Source organism: Plutella xylostella, chromosome 26 (assembly GCF_932276165.1).
Source record: "Plutella xylostella chromosome 26, ilPluXylo3.1, whole genome shotgun sequence".
Lineage (NCBI taxonomy): Eukaryota > Metazoa > Arthropoda > Insecta > Lepidoptera > Plutellidae > Plutella > Plutella xylostella.
The window spans coordinates 4374214-4400397 of record NC_064006.1 but is presented as its reverse complement, the minus strand read 5'-3'; the positions used below and the strand labels follow the sequence as shown (position 1 = coordinate 4400397).

The 26184-nt window shown below is 36.1% G+C and overlaps 1 protein-coding gene across 3 annotated transcripts in view; it reads right to left on the bottom strand.

The window, feature by feature from the left end:
- Positions 1–20568, bottom strand: part of LOC105387236 (ABC transporter G family member 20) — a 41149-nt gene extending 20581 nt beyond the window's left edge. Inside the window, exon 1 of one of the 3 annotated variants that reach the window (XM_048630589.1) lies at positions 20338–20568. Coding sequence is in view for 2 of the 3 variants with exons in the window: in XM_048630588.1 (XP_048486545.1) it covers positions 3546–3576 (31 nt within the window). In the remaining variant the exon portion in view is untranslated. Of the gene's footprint in view, positions 1–3545; positions 3631–20337 lie in introns of those variants that run through there. The other 2 variants (XM_048630588.1, XM_048630586.1) reach the window with 2 other exon arrangements.
- Between the last annotated feature and the right edge of the window lie 5616 nt (positions 20569–26184).

Here is a 26184-nt window from a genome sequence, read left to right as displayed (position 1 = left end):
ATATGAGTTTCCGAACTACGAAACGAACTAAATATATGGCCAGAGATGGACTACATAAACTGAAAATATCCTTATTTCTCGGCTTAGGTGCACAACTAAAAATTATTTATCTGTATAAGTAGTGCTATGTACTCGTATGTGAAGCCTCCCGGCAAAAATCAAATAAAATATGAAGATGAAGGTAAAACGAAAACCGTGAAATCTGTAGTTTACGAGGCACTAAACTGCTTAAAGATGATTTGGTCCTTTGTGTAAATTTATGACTATGCGCCATAAACGTATGGTGCGAAAACATTTAAGTTTAGTTTTGCCTGCAATAAAACTATTTAATATTACTTAATACACAAGTAGGTACCTTCATCGATAAAATACCAAAATAATTGACGCGCATAAAAAATATTTTTTATGAAAAACAGAATTTTATGCCATGTCATGTAATCGGCATTAGTGATATCATTACATAGTTTTTTCAATATTAATGTTAAGTATTTGCTTTCAGTTCCATGACCCATCTCGAATATCAATGTTTGCACAGTTCGTCCAACCACAAGTTATTTGCGAATATGAAAATGTAATGTTTACAAAACTCAAAACATCTCCTTATAATGTAGACTTTAGACTTTATGCCACTTCATTTCGGTGGCTTGACACACACGAAAAAACCTCAAACTTATAACAACCTTCTTTCGATAAATAGCCGTAAGTTTAGTAATATAAGTACGTATCGGACCAAACGATTGTCATGAATGTATGGAGAAACGGCGTCGGCAATGCCATGCAACTTGTGTGAATTTCTATACAAAGAATACGGAATGCGATGCGTCCGTTGCGTACGATATCGATTGATGGACGCTTACCTTAAATAAGTGATAGTCACTATTGGCTAGAGCACAGCTAGCTTACCAATCAATCATGGCCCATGATTTAGCAAAACTATGACATTTCAATTAGCAGCTGCACCGCGGATAATAACTAGGTGTGAGACCACCGGAAAACGTTGTCGGCTTGTCAGCCTTAAGGACTCTACACACCAAACCCGCCGACCCGCCGACACAGCCCGGCGGCTTGGTGTCGGCGACTTTGTTTCAAGAATCATGTCGGCGACTCGTACCCGCGCGTGCAAGTACTAAAAAAGTTGTACTGATTTCTTGCCGCCGACACTCACCGACACAGCCCCATGACACATGTTGGCGGGTTGGCGGGTTTGGGTCGCCGACACCAAGCCGCCGGGCTGTGTCGGCGGGTTTGGTGTGTAGACTCCTTTATTTAGCGTAAGAGAGTGTCTGTCTGATGATAATTATAATTTTTCTAACCAATGTTGTTGTTTGTTTTCTAACAACGTTACAATTTAAAAACATTTTAATTTTTTTTACAGAATTCTTCCATCCTTATTTTTATAATAAAACCGTCTAATTTTATAAAGATGTAAATAATAATGCTGACACAAGAAATGTAAATGATTCAGGTAAGTATTAATTTTGGTAATAAACTTTGAAATCATCAATATGATTTTTAAATGGCTGTTACCATATTGTGCGTAAGACTCGAAAATAAATTACTAAATGTTTATAATACGGAAATGAAACCGTGATATCGGTAATTAAGAATTGTGTTTACATTTCGTCTTAATTATTCAACATTGAAAACGATTAAATTACATTATTGTCTTAGCTGTAATTATTAAGATACGTCGTTAAAATGGATTACCTACGTAAGTGCGAAAAACGATGCATCCAATTTAGAATCTTCGAAAACCACTTTCAGATAACCACATTCCACATACAAATGGTTGACTGGAAGAAATTGATATTTGGTAATAAATCCGCCTTCGTGCGGAAATTTTGTATATTTTACAAATCCTTTGGTTGGCATCTCGATACAGCGACATCAAATTTATCTATTCAATCAACTTAGTTATTTATCCTTTATAACATTTTACACCGTACCTAAACTTCCTCAGTAAACCAAGTATACCTACTGATGACCTCTAAAACGGTGGAGGATCTTTTTGATCATCTGTGATCACATAATGATATTGTTTCTGATGCGGCTGGCTGCACCACAGACTAGAGACGAGCTCGTAGGGTAGATCATGGTTAAGACAGGGCCGGACTGAGGTATTAACAAAAAGTATTTATTTTTATTTTATTTAAACGTTAAACATATTATTAGGTATAACACTTCGTATTTTGGTTTATACAAATCTATCCCACTTCGAACCGAATTTCAGCATACTGTCCCTCATATTACATGCCTGAGGTGTGGGTGGCACAGGGAGCATTGCTAATAAACACCGTTTTGCTGTGTGTTTGTAAACGTATTATTTATTTCACACACATTTGACTCCTATCATTACCAACATATCTCATGATGCTCTCCCCATCGATGCCCCAGGTATCGAAGCAGAGACTCTTGGCACAACCGTCAGACTTACTGTTGTGCCAAGGCCTTTATAATATACATATTATACGACAACCGGAAGAAATTAACAATATAATATATAATATAATATATTTTGATAACTATAGATACACGATTTTCATGCCATATAGGAATAAATAGGCATATATAGGTAATCAGCAGGTCAGGTGATATTTTGGAACATTCCCTGAGTTCGTGTCTGGTAAACCGTAAACTAGTCAGTTAGTTAATAGAAAGGGCAAAACCGGTTATGCTTCAAGTTCTATGGTACTACGGTACTTGCGGATAAACAGTTTGTGAGGACTACACACATACATGCACCGAATAGATATTAGGACACTTCCCTTTTCTGGGTCACCGTTGATTAAATAATCTCTTCAAATAAAGCTGACTTCACTTACAGGTACGTTCGTTTGGCCATAATTATCAAAATAAATAATTTTGTTATGAAACTTCTGATGCGTATGAAAAAACGTATGAAACTTAGGATTCGTTTATTGTACAAACCATTATTAGGTCATAATAAGATAAAAATGAAAAAAAAGTGCCTCATTCGTTTCGGTGATTAAAGACACTAGCACTATCATAGTCATAACAGTTACTATAGCATACACGTATGATCGATCAGTAAAACTACAAATATGAACGATACCAATCTAATGGGGTCAAGATACGACAATATCGTTATGAATACGGCTTAGTGTGGCTAGACCCTAACTAGATGACGTTTAGATTTAGATTAACGGATTGAGAGAAAGTTAACGGGTGTGCAACTTTTATAGTACCTAAGAATTTGCAAAAGAATATTTAACATCTTTAAATCAATATCTAATCATTTTAATTTTATATTAGTTGGTTTTAGTTAGGCATTAATAATTATAATTTAATCAAGTTCTATTGTGTTATACCTGCCTATATTCACATATCTAATAAGTACATATATATGTAACAAAAAAAACAGATGCTGAGAAAAAAATTAGAATTTGGCAAATAAATATAAAAAAACGGTAAAAGATAATAATAATAAACTTTATCCGAAACAAATATACACTTAACTCTGTTTCGGAGTGAAATCGATGATAGCTATATTGTTGTAAAAATACATGCTTAGATTATTTACTTACCCTTTTTTTCCACAAAACACACAGACAACATTGTTCCTAGCGGTTAAAACTACGACTGGTTAATAAATACATATACAGATGACAGTCCCTAATTCCCGATGCAGGTATTTTCCTACTTACCCTCATTTTCTATTAGATTTAAGCGAAAAGTTATTACTCGTACATAATTATATTCTGAGGTTTCCTGAATTAATTTTGATTGATAACTGAATATAAGAAAATTCAGACATTTAAGAACATCTTAGTATAATTCCTTTTAATATAAAAAACGAACACATAGAAACATAATATTAAAATGATTCAGGTTGATGGAATGTTGATGTTGAACTACTTTTATAAACGGACACTTGTTTTTCCTTTCTAAGGTCTATTTCTTAGCATTTCATATCAATCCAACTTTACACTTTACACCAACCCATTTGCTACAAGAATTTCGTGCAAAACCGCCCAAAAACCCAAATGGGGGTCAATGCACCTGTGTGAGTGAGCAACCAGTTAGCGGTGGCCCAGTCGTGTGGCCCAGTGAACTACGCACACATACACAGCTACCGTGTACACACACGAGGTTTCCTGCGCGTGTGTGCGTGCGATGGTGTCGGACCACCGCCACCGATGATGCCGTCATTTTTGCGAGTCGATCGTCGAAAGGTTGAGAGGAGAGGGGCTTATGAATGGTTGCTGCAATGGTAATCCGCGGCAATAACCTTCCGGCAATCAATTGGTTTGCACTTCGAGCAGAAGGAAAATCTGGTTTTATTACCTTCTTGCATTAATTTAATAGCTTTGTATTTTTTATAAACTCTAATTATGTATTTAAATCATATTTTTTCATAATCAAAATGCATTAGCATATCGCATCTAGTGTTAAACGCTATGCATAATTTTAACGGCTTCTAGATGCTAGAATACTTAAAACTGTATGTAAACCGATTCTTCCGCCTTGGCTGATGCACAGATCACTCCAATCTTGCGTTACATCTTCGCATTTTTCCGCTTCCGCACTTGACTCTCAATCAATATGTCGACACCAGCGCGCACAGGCCTCCTCTCAATTGTTGACGCAATGTGTTACGTTACACTATGAGATGACCGGAGCGCGGCAACCTTCGCTGTTACGTCAGATCGGGTTACCGGACGGCGGCGGTGGACAAAAGGAATCTTGCCGTAATCGTTTTGGAGTTTGGAAGGTGCGTGGATTGTCGATTGATGCTCATAAGTCTTACAGAACGCCTTGCACGGGACGCAAGGCGCGCACGCCAAGACGTGATAAAAGTTTTGGGTCACATCGCGCGGCTTCCAGAGCGAGTGCGACGGGAGACTTTTGTCACGTCTTGATGTAAGCATCTTGTGCCCCGTGCTAGGCCTTCAGGCCTTCTGCCTATCGTGACATGGAAGGGAGGTTTTTGAACTGGTTGTAAGTGGGTAGCCCCTCACGCACAGCTCATAAGACTCGACTATTGGCCATAAACCTATAGGCCAAAGGTTTGACATAACCACCATACCATACGAGGCAGGTCAAACATATCAATCGTTAGATAAATCAACAATAGTTATGCATAATATCTGCTAATCGGTTTGGCTCTGGAGCCTATACATAGACCGCAAGATTGCGGTTACCTCTGAGTGGGATGTATAGTATACTAGCGGTTCCCGCGAGCTTCGCTTTGCCTTGAGAAGTTTTCCCGTGGGAATTCAGCGATAAAAAGTAGTTTATGTGTTAATGCAGGGTGTCAGCTAACTCCATGGCAAATTTCATTAAAATCGGTTGAGCCGTTTTGACGTGAAGAAGTAACAAACACACACATATTCACAAACTTTTGCCTTTAGTAGGTTGTACTTCAAGGAAAATCCATGACTGCCAGATTTGAAAATAATAATGTCCCGTGCGAACGTGTGTTAAGTCGATTTTAGTTTTGAACATAGGCTAGTGGCTGAATGTAATAGTTTGAATTTTTCCGGTAGGTACTAGGTACACTCCCATGAAAAACTTACGATTGCAATTAAATGGTATCAACACCTGTGTCTAGAGAAACCATTACTTTGGCAATTTGTGCAGGTTTTAAAATTTAAAACCTGCACAAATTATTATTTAAAATTTAAATAATAATACACATATAATATAGTATTTTAGATATTTCAAACAATTACATGTTTTAATTCCATCTAAAGCAAAGCAATACAGACACACTCAGCTGAAGTTTTTTTTTTAAACTTGCAGTATGCTTATGTACTATTTAAATAGGTACCTGCATGCATCAGGCTCACCTTGACAGGAATTTTCGTCTACTCTGCGAAGTGAGTTGGAATTAATATAAGTATCCAAGAATATAATTAAATTTTAATTTGGTACTTAAGTAGGTACAGTTCGGTTCAAATAACTTGGTAGTTAAGAAGTTGGCAGCGAAAGCACTTTTGTACCTTGCAAAACTAACAAATCACCTATTCATTCTTTCAAAGATTGCCAGTTGGTTAGTTTGACAAAGCACCAAGTGTAATCGCAGCCAATTTCAGATACTACGAAATTTTTGGACCGTATTGTACCAACCTGTTTATTTTATTTTTAAAAGCGTGCAAATACCAAAATACCTATCCCATTACTTAAAAGCGACATTTGAAATCTAAATTTATAAATTTAAGTTTTTAATTTTCTAAAAAAACTGAATTAAAATATTTTCTACACGTGCACATTAAATTTATTCAAGGTTTTTGAATGCACGTCTGAGAATAAATTCAGCTATTTTTGATACAAAATGCGTTAATAACCCGATGTCCTCGGACTTGTTTTAAGAACATTTAAAATATCTGACCAACTGTGTATTTAGCCGCTAGGTATTTAGCCATTCTAAGATTAGGGACCTAAATACTTTGGCGCACCTAGAGTGCTTTGCTAAAAAGACAAAATAACATAAAGCAACCTTGATAAAACGATCTAATTGGCATGTTATATATTAGGTATAACCTCGTCGAAACTTACCCCTATATAAAATTGGTATAATATATACATATACATATATATATAGTACTAGCTGTTCCCGCGAAGTTCGCTTCACCTTAAAAAGTTTTCCCATGGGAATTCCGAGATAAAAAGTAGCCTATGTTCTTTCTCAGGGTCTAGACCATATGTATACCAAATTTCATTGAGATCCTTTCAGTAGTTATGGCGTGAACGCGAAAGAGTAACAGACAGACAGACAGACACAGTTACTTTCGCATTTAAAATATTAGTTAGGATTTAAATACAATTGTAATTTATGGGCAATATCCACTGTATTGTTTGTTTTATAAATATACTTCTTAAAATGCCATTACTGAATTTACAAAACGTGATTCAGCACTTATTTAGGAAAAACAAAGGAACCTACATACCTACATGATTTCGTTGAGCGTGGGCCCGTTTTCGGAGGACGATCACCTTAATTCATAAAAAAGAAGGCGAAGTTAGAAACGTTGCATTTCGCCGGTCTCAAGTTCAAATCCTGACCAAAATTACACCACCGAGAAGTTTGTGCAACAATGCACCTCTGCCTACACCGTAAGGCATAGAATAGAATATTATTAAGTACTTTATTGAACAACACATAAACCAGACATACAAAAATATACTTATAGACTAGAAACAATGCAAAATAGCGGCCTTATCGCTGAGAGCGATCTCTTACAGGCAACCTTAGGGATCACACCGAGTGTGCACTTGCTTAATTTGTCATTTGGTAGGCACCCTGCGTGCTCGCCGGTACAGTTACCGTCATATTGAGGTCAATGTTCCGTCGCCTGACTGAGCCACGGCACGACGAATTATGATGGATTATATTTACGAAATGCAACCGAAAAGGAGCCGTAAAACATGTGTGGTATTTTGAGTAGGTATAATTATTTGCATCTTAAATATTTATAGACAAAATGAATGATATTGATATGTTTTTCAATTTATTGCTTGTCGAAATAATAATATGGAATAGTGATAATTTTACTCATTATTTTACCTGCGAGCTTTGAAGATTGTTGAAGATTTTTTTCCGTGGTGTGATATTGCATATTTCATCATCATCATCATCAGCCAATAATCATCCACTGCTGGACATAGGCCTCTCCCAAGGAGCGCCACAACACATTGCATATTTACCGCAGAAAAAATACACGTCCGATAAATTAAGAAACACGTGTTTGTGAGATGAATAGTAGAATCCCATCAAAAACAATACTTGTCAAAAAAACCAAGTCTCGTACGTAACTCAGTTGTTCTACGGTAAAAAGTTGTGAGATCCATGTATTACCAAGTCTTATCCACGCACGCATCTCAATCTTAAAAATCTTTAATGTTTTATATAAATATATTGACTCGGCCATCGCATGAAAACACGTGTTAATTAAATTATTTAGTGCGATGACCAAGTCAATATATTTATAAAAAACATTAAAGATTTTTAAGATTGAGAGTTGAGTTGAGTTTTGACAAGTATTGTTTTTGATGGGATCTCATTTCTTTTATACTTTGTAGACAGTTCTACTTTTTTTTCTTTTCGGTACCTTCTAGGTACGTAGGTCCGTTAACTTAGTTTGGTAGGTACCTACCTACATAAATCGCAAACTTGAGGTAAGATTCAAGAAACTTTATTTTTGGCTACGTAATGTACATAATGAATAAAAGTAATGTTGATACTTCGTACTGCATCAAATTTCCCTAATTAAATTTCAACCTTAGTTTCCAATACACAAAGTTCATTGTACATTAAGAAAATTTGACTATAAGTGGTACACTGGTAGCCTGATGTGCTTTGTCCGTAGGTAGGTAATCCATCCTTTGCGGATTTAATTTGCATGACGGGAATTTTTTGCTCGATTTTGCAGGGGCACTATCGTGCGCCTATATTTACTGATATGTGAATATGAAATTATATAAGCATTTATGTACCTACCTAGAAAACTGGACCAAAATTGAAAAATTTTACTCGATTTGGCTGGTGCACTACCGTGCCCCCAAATATTTTTGTTTTTCCTTGATTCATACACCAAACACTACTTTTATTCCAAATTTGAAGCTTCTAGGTCTGCTAGAAGTGCCTTAGATTTTTTATGATCGGTGAGTGAGTGAGTGAGTCAGTGACAAAATTAAGAAACTTTGACGCGTTATAATTCTTAAACTACTGGTTCAAATTGAATGAAATTTGAAATATACCGTGTCATTACAATGCCTGCATGGTTACTGAAAATTCAGTCTTCTAGTTTTATCCACAACGAAGTTACAGGGGGTCGAAAATGGCCTGAATTGCTTCGAGAAAAGGATGGTACGGCCGTGCCGCTTTTTTGCTCGACTTGGTGGGGGCACTGCCGTGCCCCCAGATTATTCCTTTAGAATTCTTTAGTACACATGAGTCAAGTGTACTAAAGAACTCTTTGATCATAATATCCTTCCACCCTAAGGTTTTCTTGAAAAAATCGCTTTAAGCGATAAGACCGCCATTTTTGTACATATGTGTTAGTATTTAAGTTATGTAAGTTAATTTTATGTGTGTGTACAAATAAAGAATATTCTATCTGTCTATCTATCTATCTAGATGTAGAGACGGGTAGAAGAAAGTCAGATCCCCTCATCAACTAGAAGAAAACAGATTGTCTTTAAACGTTTGATAAGTTTACTGGTTACCGTACTATGTAAACCTCTGCAATTTGTCAACGAAACAAACATAGTTATGGATTGGTAGACAGGTTAAACTTATACTGTATACTGTAAATTTACACACAAATATTTTAGCAATATTCTTTGAAAACAGATAAATTTGTTGTAAATTCTGTTCATTTATTAGTTTTTTTTTCGTGATTTTTACATTGAGCTATACCATAACGTAATTAGTTAAATGATGTTTTTGAAGAATTTACAAGAAGTTGAAGATTACTGTGAATAGTTTATAATTAATTTAATTACCCGTACAAGATAGACAATAAATCCTTCATGTTATGTAACTTTATTACCAGAAAAGTTTTTTCTGTCTTAAAATAAGTACTAAGATTGTTTTTTTACTCGTCGTTAAAGGAAGTTAGTTCTTATCGAATTCATTCTTATTTCAAAATTTTCATAGGATAAAGCAATTTTATTGAATGTTTGTCAAAACAAGTTCGCAAAAAGGGCATCAAATGTGCAGGCTGCTACCGTACCACCACTGACTCATTCGCAATTATACCTTGTTTCACGGGGAAAGACATCTGATACAAACAATAACTAACCTTATTCGAATGTAATAAGGGTCCTGTCAGATGTCTTTCCTCGTGAAAAAAGGTATAACAACCCATAAACAGCGTCGCTCGCCTGTCACACATCCCGAGATCCACTCAAGTTACGTAAGATTTGACAAGTGCTAATGTTCGGTGGTGGTAATCCTACAGTGCTGAAAAACAGGAACAATTTAGAGTCTTGCGTAAGGTATATAGGCACTTTCGTGGGGTTTGACGCCGGGTGCAGCGGGCGGGGAGGCGATGACCCTCATGAGGAAGATTGTCTGTAAACTAAGGGACAGACTGCACGAGGTGTGAGGAGCATCTCCGGTCATGACCCCTGATCAGTATAATAATATATGTTTTTCGGTCCCGCCGCTGGCAGGTGAATCAGAAAGAAGTTACTCCAATAATTAAAGTAAAAATATATTCATATTATATCGTCCATCCAAAAGTTGTCTGTGGTATGAGTGGTAGTAGTAGCTCTGTCTTTGTATAAATCATACCTAATATCATCTCAACACCGCTGCACCTACAACTGATTGCCAATAATAATCTATCTGTGTGTGAGAGAAAGTGCAACATAATCTTATAAATGTTTGTGATTGGCGTGCATGACGGATTCATTGCGAAAATACCAAGGCTCAGCTCCAACGATACACCGACGACAGCCGCTGGTGACCCGACAAAAAAGAGGGGTTTTATAAGTTCAACTTGCCTGCATATATGTGTCGCAGGCATCTGGTTTAATCTCCAGTTTGATTGAACCGCTAGCCCGTTCATTGGATGACGCTATTCAGTTGTATGACTAGGCCGAACGTTGATTGTACAAGCGTCACAAAACGTCCAACTAGTTAGCGGACTTAAAATCAGTCAGGTGGTGAATAAAACAAATATGGCGTCTAACAGCGAACAGCTGACACAAAAAGCACTTGTATTGTTATTTTTTGCAAATAAATTAGCTTTAAAGTGCGTTATTTATGTTAAAATAGTGTGACAACATGGATGTACCTATTATTACACCGCCGGCGGATAGTTTCAAAGAAAAAAATGTCCTGAAACTGGATAATTATGAACAACAATATCAAGGTACGTTTATTGTTATTGTTTAGTTAATTTGTAAGATGAGAGCTTTGTAACATAGTCTTTTTGTTGACTCTTGTCTGGTCATGTTCATCCTAACCAGACATTACAAAGTTGCTATACTAAATCCCATTTAACGACTTCGCTGAATAACGTTCAGTCAAGACGTTGGACGTTACAGTCAACCACTTGACGAGTTGTTCTTTAGTCATTCAACTGAGTAGCGTCATCCAATGAACGGGCTAGCGGTTCAATCAAACAGGAGATTAAACCAGATGCCTGCGACATATGCAAAGGTTGTCTGGTAGAGATTGCTATAACCAATAAGGCCGCCTTTTTGTACTGTTCTTATTTTGTATTGTTTCCGTTTTTTGGTGCAAATAAAGAGGATTTTATTGTATATATCTGTGTGTGTGTGTATCTGTCTGTGTAGCGTAGCTCTCGAACTGTTGGCTGATTTTTGATTTTTTTGTGTACTGTTACTGTTACCGCGCGTGTTCATAGCCATATTTTATCAAAATCGGCTTAACCGTTCCTAACTTATGCGACTTTGTATTGAACGTCGGGGATTTTTAATGTTGGTTAGGTTATGTTTTTCATACAAAGGCCGCACATGAGAAGTCGTGGTCTGGCTACAGAGCCTGTGGTCGTTGGTCGGTTTGCGAAGAGCCTAAACCCCACGTTTTGCTTTAATAAGGCTTGATAGGTACACTACCGCTAAGAATGAAGTAGCAGGAACGCCAGGAACCATGCATAAACAAACCTTTTGTAATTTATTTAAGTGTTAAAAGATTAGTGAGATCCTCAAATACATAGGTTAGTGTGAACTGTGACAGAATACAGAAACAGATCCAGCCTCAATGTTGTATGCATCACGTCGAATAGCGGGTTCTTGACCTTTTGTCGTATTGTTTTGCTGAAAAAGTAAAGTTGGTAGTACTTACATACACACACGCACTCACGCCTTGTACTAATGTACTCCATTGCGGGGTAGGCAGAGGTGCATTGCTGCACCCACTTTTCGCCAGAGTGTTATGTCAGTCCCAATGTAATAGGGGGCGGGCATATTGCCATTTTACGGGCACATCCAAGACCCGAGAACAAATATCTGTGTTTAAACAAATATCTGCCCCAGCCGGGAATCGAACCCGGGACCATCGGCTCAGTAGTCAGGTCACTAACCACTACGCCATTCGGCAGTACTTACATGTAAACTACATTAAAGTTCATCTTTTGATACGACTTCCTGTTACGTGGAAAATTATTCAACGATCAAGTTTATTATTTTCATAACAACGAGAAAAAATAGATTCATAAATTACATGAGTTCTTAATTAAATGTTTACAATAATTGTATGCAGTGGATGTTGAGTAAACGCATATTTTTTCTATTGTGTTTAGCACAATGGCATGGATGATACAATCACACGACTGTTTTACTACTTCTATCAACTTCGATCTACAATCGAACAATTGGAACCTAGGTCCTACCTAGCATGCCTAACTGCGGCTATCAGATGGTACCTACATACATAGGTAGGTATATAAATGTATCATTTCAAATATCATTAGACAAACGGTGTGATTAAGGCATTTGGACTAAAAATATTCTAAATGAGGTCATGATTTTTAATTATGACCAATAGAGTAGTAGACCTACGTGAGAGCCTTTTTATATCTCTTCAAAGCAGTATCAGTATTGATTGTTATAGTTATCACTTATCAAAGGGCCCTTCACGAGCTAACTTGGCAATACTATACTATTTTCGATACTACACAATCATATGGAAAAAGAACAGAAGAACAGCCCTACATTTTGGCAGTGACAGTTGACGATACGCAACGTAAACGGAGGTTCGAAAACCTTGTAATCACTGCAAAATATATTATTACACCAGTTAGCAAAATGAATCAGCTGATACTGTATCAACTCCTAGATATGTATTATGGATTCAATATTTTTCAGCCCATTTTGTAGGGTGGAGTGGAGTACAATATACACACCACGCAATACCAATAGGTATTGTTGACATTACATAGCACAAACAGCATTATGGCATGTTTGTGGTCTATTGAACCATGGATACGCCGGGTCTGCCCAGTGCACACCGTTATTTGTTCTGTGGCAGCCTTTGATTAACGATATACGAACTAGATGGTGTGTCAGATACAAAAATAAAGCAAAAAACTTCCCGCATTTTGTTTCCCGTCAGTTAAACCTAATGACAACCCATTGTACCAATGAATAAAGTCACAAATCTTCCAACCGAACTAATTCAAAATAAGAGCTGAGTGGTAGAAGTGGGGTGTTATTTGTCACGACATTTAGTTCGTATATTCTTAATCTAAGGTAGCTACAATCACACCACGTAATGTCGGATCGAGTGTTTGTTTCCTGTTCGATGGAAATCTGTCGCTTCCTTGGTCATTTCATCCTTAGTACTTATGTAGGTACTATCTGTTCGTTAATCGTGAGAACTAGTTAGTGATTCTGTGGTATTATTTAAGTTTATAAAGTTAAAAGATAATTTTGATTCAGGATACTCATTATAGTTTACAAAGTCAGTTTCGATGCGTCGTGTCATATCGCTAAAAGCGATCTCTCGAAGGCCCGTTTCGGTAGTGACCCTTTGCGTAATTAAATATGAATAATATAAATGTTGATATCATTTCGAGTAGTAAGGATATTCTTGGATGCCTGGGAAGTCTACGGAAAGCAAAATGGTAATTTTGGTCATAGCTTAGGGTAGGGTAATGTAATAATTATGGTTTAAAATAATTATTCTCTCGCAGTTACCTATAACTATTAGTTAGATTACCTACTAGCTATGTCAGATCTAGAATACCTCTCCATAAACAAAGGGTATAATGCTTAATGGAAAACTCTACAGATCTTTTTCTCAAGTGGCCGTGTTACGTACTACAAATGTTTTCAGAAAATAAGTGTTGTAAGTCGGTAGGGGTACAAAAGTTAATAATGTTAATATTGACGTCCTGAGTCACCCCCTTTCGACTTAGTATACTTATTTGCAACACCCTGTATAACGCATAACATGATTTATACTAACAAGAAAATAAAATAAAAATGCAAATATGGTGCCAGTATGGTTAATTAGTCCAGTGGCAATTCCACAAGATAACTATTAGAGATAGGAAGTAATTAGCCATATAAATTTTACCACATAGGTAATAGTTAATTAATGTCATACATTAATTTTATTTCATATACTTACATTCTTTTTAAAACAAACGCAATCGACACGTGTTTGGAATGCAATAAAACTAAAATAAAAGTAATATATTGAGACAGTATTATTTACTATTTCATCATAAAATTTTAATTGTTCTCAAGTAGGTTATTTATACCTAATGAGTATATGACAAATCTCCGGTGTTGTTAAAGTATCGAAGGCATTTATTTGCACTAGTTTATGTACTTACACTTAGTCACCGCCACGCAATGCATAATATATGAATAGCACATGTATGTAATATCCATGATACACAGGAACATTGGAGGAAGCCAACATGTGTGGATAGAATAGCTTAGTAGTTTTACTTTGTATTATCGGAATGTTTAGTTGAACTTGAACTATTAAAAGTTGAGCTTTTTCTCCGGATATTTCGATAAATGCTAAGTGTTGCAAAAGTGGTATATTATAATAATAATAATATGTGGGGACATCTCACACACGGCCATCCGACCCCAAGCTAGGCAGAACCTGTGTTATGGGTGTCGGACAGCTGATATATCTACACAAATACATAGATAGATAGATACTAAATATAAATATCAGCACCCAAGACCCGAGAACAAATATCTGTGTATAAACAAATATCTGCCCCAGCCGGGAATCGAACCCGGGACCTTCGGCTCAGTAGTCAGGGTCACTAACCACTACGCCATTCGGTCGTCCATTAAGACCAAAGGGGGTGACTCAGCTTATATACCACTATTGCAACACCCTGTACAGTGTACACTTGTACAGGGTGGGCCTTTTAGGGTCCTCACACACGGGCCACACGCCACTGCCACAAAACGCCGCGCCGGCATAATTCCCGGTAAAAAAATCGTATCCCATCACCCAACCTATTACACTCACGAGCAATGGAAAATGTTTAAACATTTATATTAGAACTAGCTGTTCCCGCGAGCTTCGCTTCGCTTTAAAAAGTTTTCCCGTGGGAATTCCGGGATAAAAAGTAGCCTATGTTCTTTCCCAGGGTCTATACCATATGTATACCAAATTTCATTCAAATTCGTTCAGTAGTTTTGGCGTGAAAGAGTAACAGACAGACAGACAGACAGACACAGTTACTTTCGCATTTATAATATTAGTTAGGATTTGATCATAATATTTAAATTTTGTGTTGGTAATATTTTGGTAAATGTACTTAAATATTGCAGACATCGTCGTTAAGCTAGTTTTTTTCCGTTTAGGAGTAATATGGTGCTATTGTCACTGGAACTTTTTCATTGCTCGCAGTGTATATCCCGAGAAATTTTCCACATTAGCAAACCACTTTTTGTGAGACACTTGGTCTCACGTTGAAAACAACTTGTTACAGCAAATATTGACTTCTTATTTGCATGCGATACAGTCACTTGAGGATCACATAATGTAATCACTGTCCTGTTCCTTGGAAAAATAAACTAGCGTAATGCCTTTGTTAGCTGAGCAAAGCGGTCCGCTGTATAAATAGCACAGGTTTCAATTGAAATAAAAAACAAGACAAAAGTAGATAAATTACATACAATGTGTCCTCGTTCCGTGTCAAAAGATCCACGTCAAAAGACAAAAAACACAAAGAAGTTACAAATAAGTTGTACTTTTGGCTCATTTTCACTAATATCTTTAGCTGTCTCATTATTTGCTCACGATGTTCTATTGACTCGGGGTCACTCGGGCCTTACATTAGTTATAGGAGCTCTGCCACGCCATCGCTACCTCTAATGACTACCATATAGAGCCCGGTTTATGTAGCAGAATGACTGTCTAAAATTGTAATACAAGTCCTTAAAAATATGGATAATGGATACAGTTTTGTTTTGGTCATGAAATAAATTGTATTCCTAATTTGTCACTTTGGGATTTATTAAAAACTATCGCAGGCTCATCGATGAATGGGAATGTTCAAACATGGGTAGGATAAAAAAAAACTAACACACACCTTGTACTAATGTACTCCCTTGCGGGGTAGGCAGAGGTGCATTGCTGTACCCACTTTTCGCCAATGTTATGTTAGTCCCAATGTAATAAGGGGCGGGAGTATTGCCATACAAATATCTGTGTTAAAACAAATATCATCATTTTAATATTAAATTTATATGATTCAGTGATGAGCAGAGCAGATGTACGATGAATTTCTTCCAAAATCACCTTGCTGAGTTATATATTATTATATGTACTTAAAACATATTCCTATGGTCTAATCTCCACAATGATTAAAATTATTCTTAATCACGATGCAGACCTCTGACTAGTCCCCAGAGAATGTTCTGGACTCATCGTCTATCAATGGAGGGTTCAATAGTCGACTGTGTTTGGCAAACAATAGATACAACATTGCGAAAAGTTCTACATAAGGATCGGTAAAAGGTATTGTGCGTGTAATGGGGGATTGCCAAGTAGGCTTTACTCATTTGGTTGATGAATTTTGAAGGTGACCGATATTGCACTTGAGGTATTTTTCTGAAATACAATTTTGCAAGTCTGCAAAATTGTATAGATGTCAATAGCATGAGAAAGGGAAGTCGTGGCCAGAGCTCAACCTGCTGGCCCACGACAGAGAAGGATGGAAGCGGCTGGTGTCAGCCCCAGACTCGGAGGAGTAGCGGGATTGAAGAAGAAGAAGAAAAGCTTGTCATTTGGATTTAAACACTATTAAATGACATATTTCATAGAAAAACTATACATTGAAGTGCTATATAATAACATACCGAAGAAGTGTTGAGTTAAAAAGATTGCGAACGGAACGGTCACCATTATTTAATACTGTCTCAAGAGTCTCAACGTGCAGTTGCATAAATGAAACAGGTTTGGCCACAAGTGGCTTTGGTATTTATTTTGGAAACGGAAATGTGTTACTTAACTTCGGTAACGCCTTTGGTACATTTAGTATTTAGCTTCTCTTTCATCTTGTGATGGAGGGACATAACTTGAAGAATTTTACGTATATAATTAGATATGTATAATTTATAGAACTAAATATCACAGTTCTTCTTCAGCGTGTCGGTGACAAACGCTATGGGTGCTTACATAGAGAATCGGGTTACCGGTATCTACCTGTACCGGTAACCTGATTATGCGAAAGCGCTCACTCACGGAGCATTTCCCGGATTTTTAAATGTCATGAGCGCTTTCGCATATTTGGGTTACCGGTACAGGTAGATACAGGTAACCCGATTCTCTATGTAAGCACCATATAGCTGGTCCACGGGTTTATCACAGTGGTGAAAAGAATAGTGTGTCACATTAGGATCAGTCATGGACTGCCCACGCCACGGTGCGCCACATGGATAATTATAAAGAACCTACAGAGTTGATACATCACTCAGTCATAGTTTGATAACCATACAATATCTTATACAAATTAAATACAATATTGAAAGAATGTGCTCATTTTTCATTGCATTGCAATAGAATCAAATAATAGAATTTATAGAAACAACCATCGATAGAACGGACTGTATCCACTATCATACAATACATTGTATATGATTGCATGCACCTATAACATTGAACCATCTTTTACTTACGATGCTAGCCGTGTCCCAAGTGAAATTAACCTTGGATGCGCGTCACGTCTCATGTCACTGAAACAGCAGCCCGTGGTGGCCTTGACAAGTGGTACGCAACCGTTAACCAGCACTTTATAAGCTGGAAGTGAAGATACAGCTGGCTATTAAACTCTTTAACATAGATGCCAGTTTTGCAACGCTTGGCTTTGAGGCGTGTAATTATTGTCACACATAGCTTGGTACCAAAACTCTTTGGTATATAGATGTAGCTATTTTTCGAATAAATAATTAGTAAGTTAGGTACGGCTAATTATAAGCTTATCTTATTGACCTGGAACGAAATTCTGTCACAAAATAATATTCCTAAGCCTCCAAACACAATTATAAGTGGGCGTAAGACAGATTTAAATTATGCTGATTCAGCGATGATTGCCACTGAAACAGGATAAAAGTCCTACTGAACTATATCCAGTTATCCAGCTGTGTCTAATTTTATTTACCAATAGAACCAATAACTAATGAAATAGAGAGTGCTCCGTGCAGTCTGTATTTGTGCAGGCACAGAAACTACACCCACGTGCAAAGAAACAGTTCCACTTACAAAATGCAGACACCAAATGACCCCTATTTTATACACTAATAGGAAATTTGAACAATACATTTATGTTTTTAGTTGGTAATATTCTGATGCACCGTTAAATGTACAAAAATATTACAGAAGGAGCCATTAAGTTACTTTTTTTCGTTAACTTGTAATTAACTAGGTGCTTTTCTCACTTGAACTTTTTCATTACCCGTGAGTGTACATCAAGGATACAATCTACTCCTGCGCAGATTTCCCCACAAGATAGCCCCTCGTGGTCAAAATTCAACCGGCACTAACCTTAGGTTCTTGTTTAAGGCCGACAGTGTTTTGTTCAATGCAGTCTTTTGTTTTGTTCAGTCATTATATTAGCACGTTCAGTTACTCTGCTTATGTTTCAGAATATGCCGATGAGGCAAATGTTCTCATGATAAATGGGGTTTTATTGTGAAGTACTTAAGTACTTGAATCTTTTGTGTGTGTTTTTGTGAAAGGAACAGTGACACTTGAGTTTCAAGATGAGTAAGTATTATTTTGGGATTCAGACATAAAACGATGTTTAATGAAGATATCGATGGTACCTATTAATAGAAAGTTATCGTTGTTATCAGCGATTAAAGCACCTTTATTTAATTTTATTGTATAAAATTTTATAAAATTATAAGTGTATATAGAATTAAGTGTAGCATAAAATTAAAAAAAAAAAACAATATTAAGTACTTAAGAATGAAAATAATATTAATACAATAATTATTCTAAATGCTAAAAATCGCTGTTATAAATATTCACTTACACCTTGAACGTTCTTAGTCAAAGTTTTGTTCGGAAGTGTTTCAAGTTCGCCTCTCTTTTCTTTCACAATGTTTTTCCTTATACAGGCATGAGTAACAGAAATTCCATTGACCGCGATAAGGCAGGTCAAACTTTTTTTTTTTACAAAAATCGTTAATAATTTTTATTAACCCCCCATGAAAAACAAGGGGTATAATAAGTGACTGTGTAATTGTGCATGTATCTGTGCTAGCGTAGATCTAAAACGGCTGAACCACATTAAGGCCTCTACACACCAAAGCCGCCGGCCTCATTTTGTACTATGTTAACCCGCCGGCACTAGGCCGCCGGGCTATGCCGCCGGGTCAGCGGCTTTGTTGTGTAGAGGCCTTTAGAGATTTAACGGATATACCCGTCAATTTTTCAATCAATTTTTGCTTTAAAACATACGTGTTTCAATAAGCAGAGGACTTATGTTATGGTTCTATGCACTATTTGCGTGACTTTAACAGACTTAAATGACGGGAAAGAACGATCTACCTATTGTTTTCTTAACATCAATGACAATGAATCAAATAGTTAAATCATTGGCTTATTGCTATCACTGCTACAGCCGCTCTACAATATTACTAGTATTTTACACACTTATTATCTTCCTACTTTGTTAAATCGATTTCACGTACGAAATTAGGTAGGTATGTATGCCATGCACTTTCCGTAAGTTTATTTGTGATAAAACTTGAATTTTTTTGGCACAATAGATGTTATAAATATTACTTATATCCTTTTATCCTGTAATTCCTACTGGAAATGTTTTAAAAAGAAAATTTGAATACGGTGGAGAGAAAAGTCAAGCTCGGGCTTTTAAAGGGAACCTACCTATAATCATAAAGTTACCTCATTTTACTTTGCTTTTCATTACGGTAAGGTCAGGTCTTTAGGATAATTATTCCTAAACCTAATTTAATTAGGCAAGTACATAAGTTTTACATAATGGCTACAGTTTGTCTAGTCAGTAGTAATGTAATTATGCTGATTTTATTCTTTTCTCCGCAGTAGGTCAATGGAGTGGTATGAGCGTGTTTTTTATGAATGATATAATCTTTACTTTTTGTGTTGCTCAATAATGTATCAGCTGTCTGCTACCTACTTTAGTTACTGTGGTCTTTTAGTAACGGGAAATGAGGAATTAGTTACTCGAATGGTTTATTTTTAATCTATGGTCTATGACACCATTGATTTGCTTTTAATGAGCTAGTTGATGTTACCGGTTCACTGGCCAAATGTGGCCGTCTTTCACTAGGTACGTGACATTAGTAAATAATAAATTGAATAACATCTCGACCTCAATAGTTAAAAATCACGGTAAAATAAAAAACGAACAAAAATATCATAGCACTCACCAGTAAAAAAGACGTTTCACCTCCTTTTACTTTCGCACCAAAGTTCACTGGCACACCGTAAAAAGTTTACATTAACTTAATCACAGAAAAGAAAACTTTAAAAAGTTATCGATCGGATTTTGAAGTTGGAACGCGCGCGGGAGACGAGACGTCAAATTTCAAATATGGAACGATGTCCGAGTTCCAGAGTCGTCGCGCTGACGTTTGATTCGAAACTGTTGGGTCGCGCCGCGGATCGCTCTCTCTCGGCATCAGTGAAGAGCTACGAACCTTGAGAGGCGGCACGCGATATCGCAGATTGTTATTAAATGTATCTCATGAAAATAATGAGTTGGATCTTGTCTATGCAAAGTGCTGACGTTAATAGATCAGGCCAGGAAGTTGCACTGCTGATGTGTAATTAGTAATTAAATGAATGTAGGTGTAACCGAAATACGTCGGTTACGTACATTTTTATAATCAAAATCCATTAATACAATAGAGTGGAAAAATAAAATTATATTTATTTAAACAATTCCAGTATGGAAAATGAAATTTAATTGAGGAAGAGATCACATACATAATAATTATAATGCTCCTTTGTTAATTGAAGTTATAAAATTTTAGCACACTCTAGCACATTGATATCTCTTTTACACAGACGTCAAAGCATTTCGCAAACAATCGAAAGAAATAAAAACTTAAGTTTTGTGTTTGATCCATAATTTTATGACCTATTTCAGCAATGGATCTATGTTATTAACTTATTTATGATGATAATAATAATAATAATAAGGGCTGATTTTTCAATAGTCAGATAAAAGTTATCTGGGGAATAATTCTGATGATGTCGCGTCTGAGTGTTTGTATTAGACAGTGACAGCAACGATGTTTTCTTTCACCGTAAGAGCGATGGTATACTCATTGGTACATTTCAGCGCCGGGATTCGAACTCGCATCTCTGGCGTGAGAAGCGGGCGCTTGCTTACCCGACTGAGCTATTACTGCAATTGCCATGTTATTGATATCTATAAAAGTTAGCAGACTCCTGGCCTAGTGATGATGGCGTCATTACGCACATCAATGCATTTCAGAGAGACGTATACTATTTGACGTACACATTTTATTTACTGTACCTTCTTAATAAATTCCTTATTGTATTTAGTACCTACAGACAAATTTAATAAACAAATGAAAAGGAAAAAAATATACTTAAATTGCCCATTATTATGATTTAGGGTCCTACCCACATACATAATTACGTCAGTCATAATTACTTTACATAACAAGTTAGGGCAGCTATTGGTCCTAGTGACGTTTTTCACCTATAAGATAAGATCGTGATGTTTTCAGAAACAGGAAAAACTAGACAAATTACATTAAAAATAATAATGAAGCACTCAAAAAAATCATAAGCGGTCATACAAGAAAAATTAATTACACGTACAATCCAACACATAGAAAACGCATCTGTAGATGCATCTATCTACATAATTATATACGTCATGAAAACGGAAATGGATTACCAATAGGGAATACGCATGTATTTTTTTATATTCTTATTACAATTATTTACTTGCTCAAAAATAAATTATAATCAAACATATTGATGGAGGCATAATTTTGAAATAACAAAGTTTATTAAAAATTATTATTGATATACATTTATTTGAATCAACTGCATATTCCCTATTGTATCGATAAAATAGGTACTGTTATTTAAGCACAAATGCTTTAAAATAGATTATCAATTTACATATAATTATTAATAAGAATTTTACTGTAGGTATAATAATTTATTTTATTGCTTTATTTATTTATTTCGTTAATGTAGTGTATTATACTTCTCTAACACCACAGCTATACCTGAAATCCTATTTTTTTACTCTTTCATACAAATATTTCTGGATTGTCTGAGATATACTTCAGCAAATTTTCATTTTTAAATTTTCGTGAAAATAAAGAGTATTGTAATTGTAATAGAGTGTTTTGATCTCTGTAAGCTTTATAGCAAGAGTATTGATAGTAGACCATTAAGTTTAGTACAAAGTTTGTAACAATAAACACTACATTTTTTATTTTGATTTTAAAGCTGTAGAGCAATAAAAGATGCGTTGCTGATAACGATATCCTAACTAATATTATAAATGCGAAAGTAACTGTGTCTGTCTGTCTGTCTGTCTGTCTGTTACTCTTTCACGCCAAAACTACTGAACGGATTTGGATGAAATTTGGTATACATACGGTCTAGACCCTGGGAAAGAACATAGGCTACTTTTTATCCCGGAATTCCCACGGGAAAACTTTTTAAGGCGAAGCGAAGCGCGCGAGATCAGCTAGTTATATATAATTTGTTTTAATCGTTGGGTTCAATTTACGATTATTAGCATAAAATAAATGAATTGTAAATGTTTAATGGTTCAATGATAAGTACCTAAGCACTTAATAAAGTACTGCCAGTTTCAATAACTCTACCTACCGATGAGTAGTACTAATTTCATACTATTTTGTCACATTAAAACATAGAACAACGCGGACTCGGCTAATTATTAAGTTACAACCTGTCAAAATCGTATGAAAGTGTAGGTAGAGTTAATGAAACTGATAGCTAGTGGGTTATTTCAAGGAAACAGAGAAGCCAATGACTGAGGCATTTTGAGTCCTTTGATCCTCGTGGGGAAAACCAAATAAATACGTCATGTAGGTAACCTGTTTGGGTTCTTGACGTAAGAAAAAGGGATCGAAATTACTGAGGGAGCATTCAACTAAGCATTAACGTCGGTACGGGGTTAACCCAGCAATTTAACTTTTTTTTTGCGGTTTTGAAAATGGTAGGTATTTTTTTTACAGGAAAACTTTTCGCCTGTTACGACACATCGACAGTGAGACAGTGACAAAACAAGTAGAACAATAATTTATCAAACCAGGTTTAATGGGTTCTCAAAATATCAAACCAGATTTAAAGGTACAAGGTGTTCATGATAATGTCTAGTTTTTCTGGAATAGCTAACTTCCTAGCTACTAATGCTTTTTACTACCTGTACCTTGTCAAACTAACCTTCTTTACAAATTGTAAGTATTTGAATGTTTGATCAATGAATAGTGTGAGAATTTGACAAGGTCTGAAGAGTTGAAGACCAGCGGAACTATAGCTGAAGCAGACCGTACCTCTTTATGTTGAACTGTTTTTCAGAATTCAGTTATGAATAGTTCTGACCTACAGTGCCATCTGTAGATAATTTCACACTCTATTACATCGCTACGTTCGCCACAAAGCTTCTTTTTGTCTATTTAAGCCTCCTTTAGACGCTTTTTCAAAGCCACTTTGTACATTTAGTTCTAGCAATTTCCAACAGGTGGCAGTTTTTTCAATTTCATAAAATATCCAAACGAGTACTCCTTATGGATGCATTTTTTTTAAAAATCTAATCATATGATTGATTTTTCTAGGGCCTTGAAGTCTTGGATGTATAGTAAAGAGATTTTGTATATCCAGTGTACACCCATACTGCTAAATTTATAAAATATTAGGTGTTCTTAATACCGCTTTTGCACCTTTCCGAGAGGAACGCCAGTTTACATCATCACGACCCATCACGTCCCCACTGCTAGGGCACGGGTTTATACTATTTTATATAAGTTGTGAAATTGTAATGTTTTCTAATGGTGCAAAATAAAGAGTATTCTATTCTATTCTATTCTACATATACTGGACTGTAATCCTTGAAGGGGCAGTCGGAAGTGATTCGCAAGTGAGCCTTCACTATACATTCACCCCCTTATTCATAGAGAAGTTACAGAACGTTTTAAGTAATAAACTGTTTTGTCCCTCTCCGACAAAGAACAGTTTGTTCTTTGACAGAGAGGGACAAAACAGTTTATTAGTTGAAACGTCTTGTAACTTTTCTATGAATAAGGGGGTCAATTTGTACTCTCTTGATATGTTACGAGTCGTAGTGCCGTTTTTAAATGAGTGCTATGCTCTTACTTAGTTTCATCAAATACTTACTTCAATTACCTTTACCGATATGGGCCCAGTAAGGATTTCACCACATCGTTCCTATTTATTATTTCGAGTGGATATTTGCATTAATGAACTAAATTGATAATTAAATTGGATAGCTGAAAGTGCTCTAACTAAATTAGCTTTAGCCAGATTTCGTTAAATAGTTTTCAGCAGATTTTGCAACATAATCGTTTGCGATAGAGTTGAATTTTGAAACTGTCATTCGATTTTAACGATTAGAATATTTAGTGGATGCCTATTTGCGAGACGACTGCATTTAGATACATAGTACATAGGTAATTATTTAGACCGTCGGATATTATATCATTTATAATTTAGGTACACTTATTGTATTTATTTTAGGATTTATTGAAATGATGTCGAAGCGTGAAATATTTAGTGTACCTTGGTACTTTAATAATTTATTTATGTTTTATATAATGACCTTTTCAGCTTGCTAGTGAGCTGAAAAACTGGTGCGAAAAGTTGTTCAGAATGACCCCCTTAATCAAGCCCTTTCAGCTTAACATACGACTTTTGCAACCCCAAAGATCCAAGATTTTTCTAGCATCTGTTATAAATATCTAAGTATCGCAAAGAAACACAAAACACTGTTTACTCTCATAATTTATTGAATATACTTAATTCATTTATCACATTAACAGCCAGCATTGTCTAAACAATATTTTATTTCGTATTAAATTAGCTTTGGTATTTACAAAAGTAATAACAAAATTATGCTTAAATTTAAGTGACTAGACTAGATCTTACTTTAAATCTAATTTATAAATACTACTTAAGTATCTGAAAAAAACAGATTTTTAATATTTCCATTTTTTTTACTTACATTGAATATTATTATGAGTATGAATATTAATTAATAAAATCATGTACTTATGAATTTGCCAGAATAGCAGCGATACAATAACCAACGTTGAATCTAAAGGCAACCCTAGATTCAAGATAACATTCGCTGTAAGTCGGCTTCCCGCAATTCTACAGTATATTCACAAAATGTTTACATTTGAACCATTCTGACTTCACGAATACGAAACTACTAACTACTACTGAGATATTCATAGTATTTCATTAGCCATTCTCGTGCAGCGATTGTATGTAAGAATGTGGGTTTGAAAATGTATTTACTTTTTTTATGTATTCGTTTGTTGTAGTGTTGCCCAGGTTTTTCATTCTCAAGCCGCACTTTGAAGAGTGGTTTCAGAAAACCTGACGCGCGTAAACGCAACTGCATTTTTTGGCGTATATTACGGTATTACCCTGATTACACCTACGAGTAGAGTGGCCGAGACAGTACATGTCTTCGGCTGAGCACTCAGTGAATTGCTAGCCGTTCATTGGTCGATAATCAGCCGAGGATGCTGTCTCGCCACTCTACTCGGTAGGTGTAACAAGCTCGAACCGGTGGTTGGTGTCGTGTCAGTATCAACAGAAAACAGCGCTTATACGAGCTTTTATAGAAGTACGTCAAGTACCAAAAAAAATTATAGCAATATATATGGAGTTATGACAGAAGTCTTTTAAGGTGGGTGGTTGAGGATTTCCTACCACTAAAAGTGATAACTTTGCAATGAATTTCCTCACACGCTTCATAAGCCGCAGAGCTGCTGCCGCAGTGGCCCTGTTTACACAAGACAACGCCCTGGAGGGTCCCTCTATAATTGAAAATCTAGTAGTAGCTAGTAGTTGCAGTGATTGTCCACCCACCCGCACTAGGCCAGCATGGTGGACTAGGCCTAACCCCTTCCTTCATTGGAAGGAGACCCGTGCCCCAGCGGTGATGATGATGCAGTGATTGTGATAAGCTAAATGGTATTGATAAAGGTGTCTTCCTACTTATAATG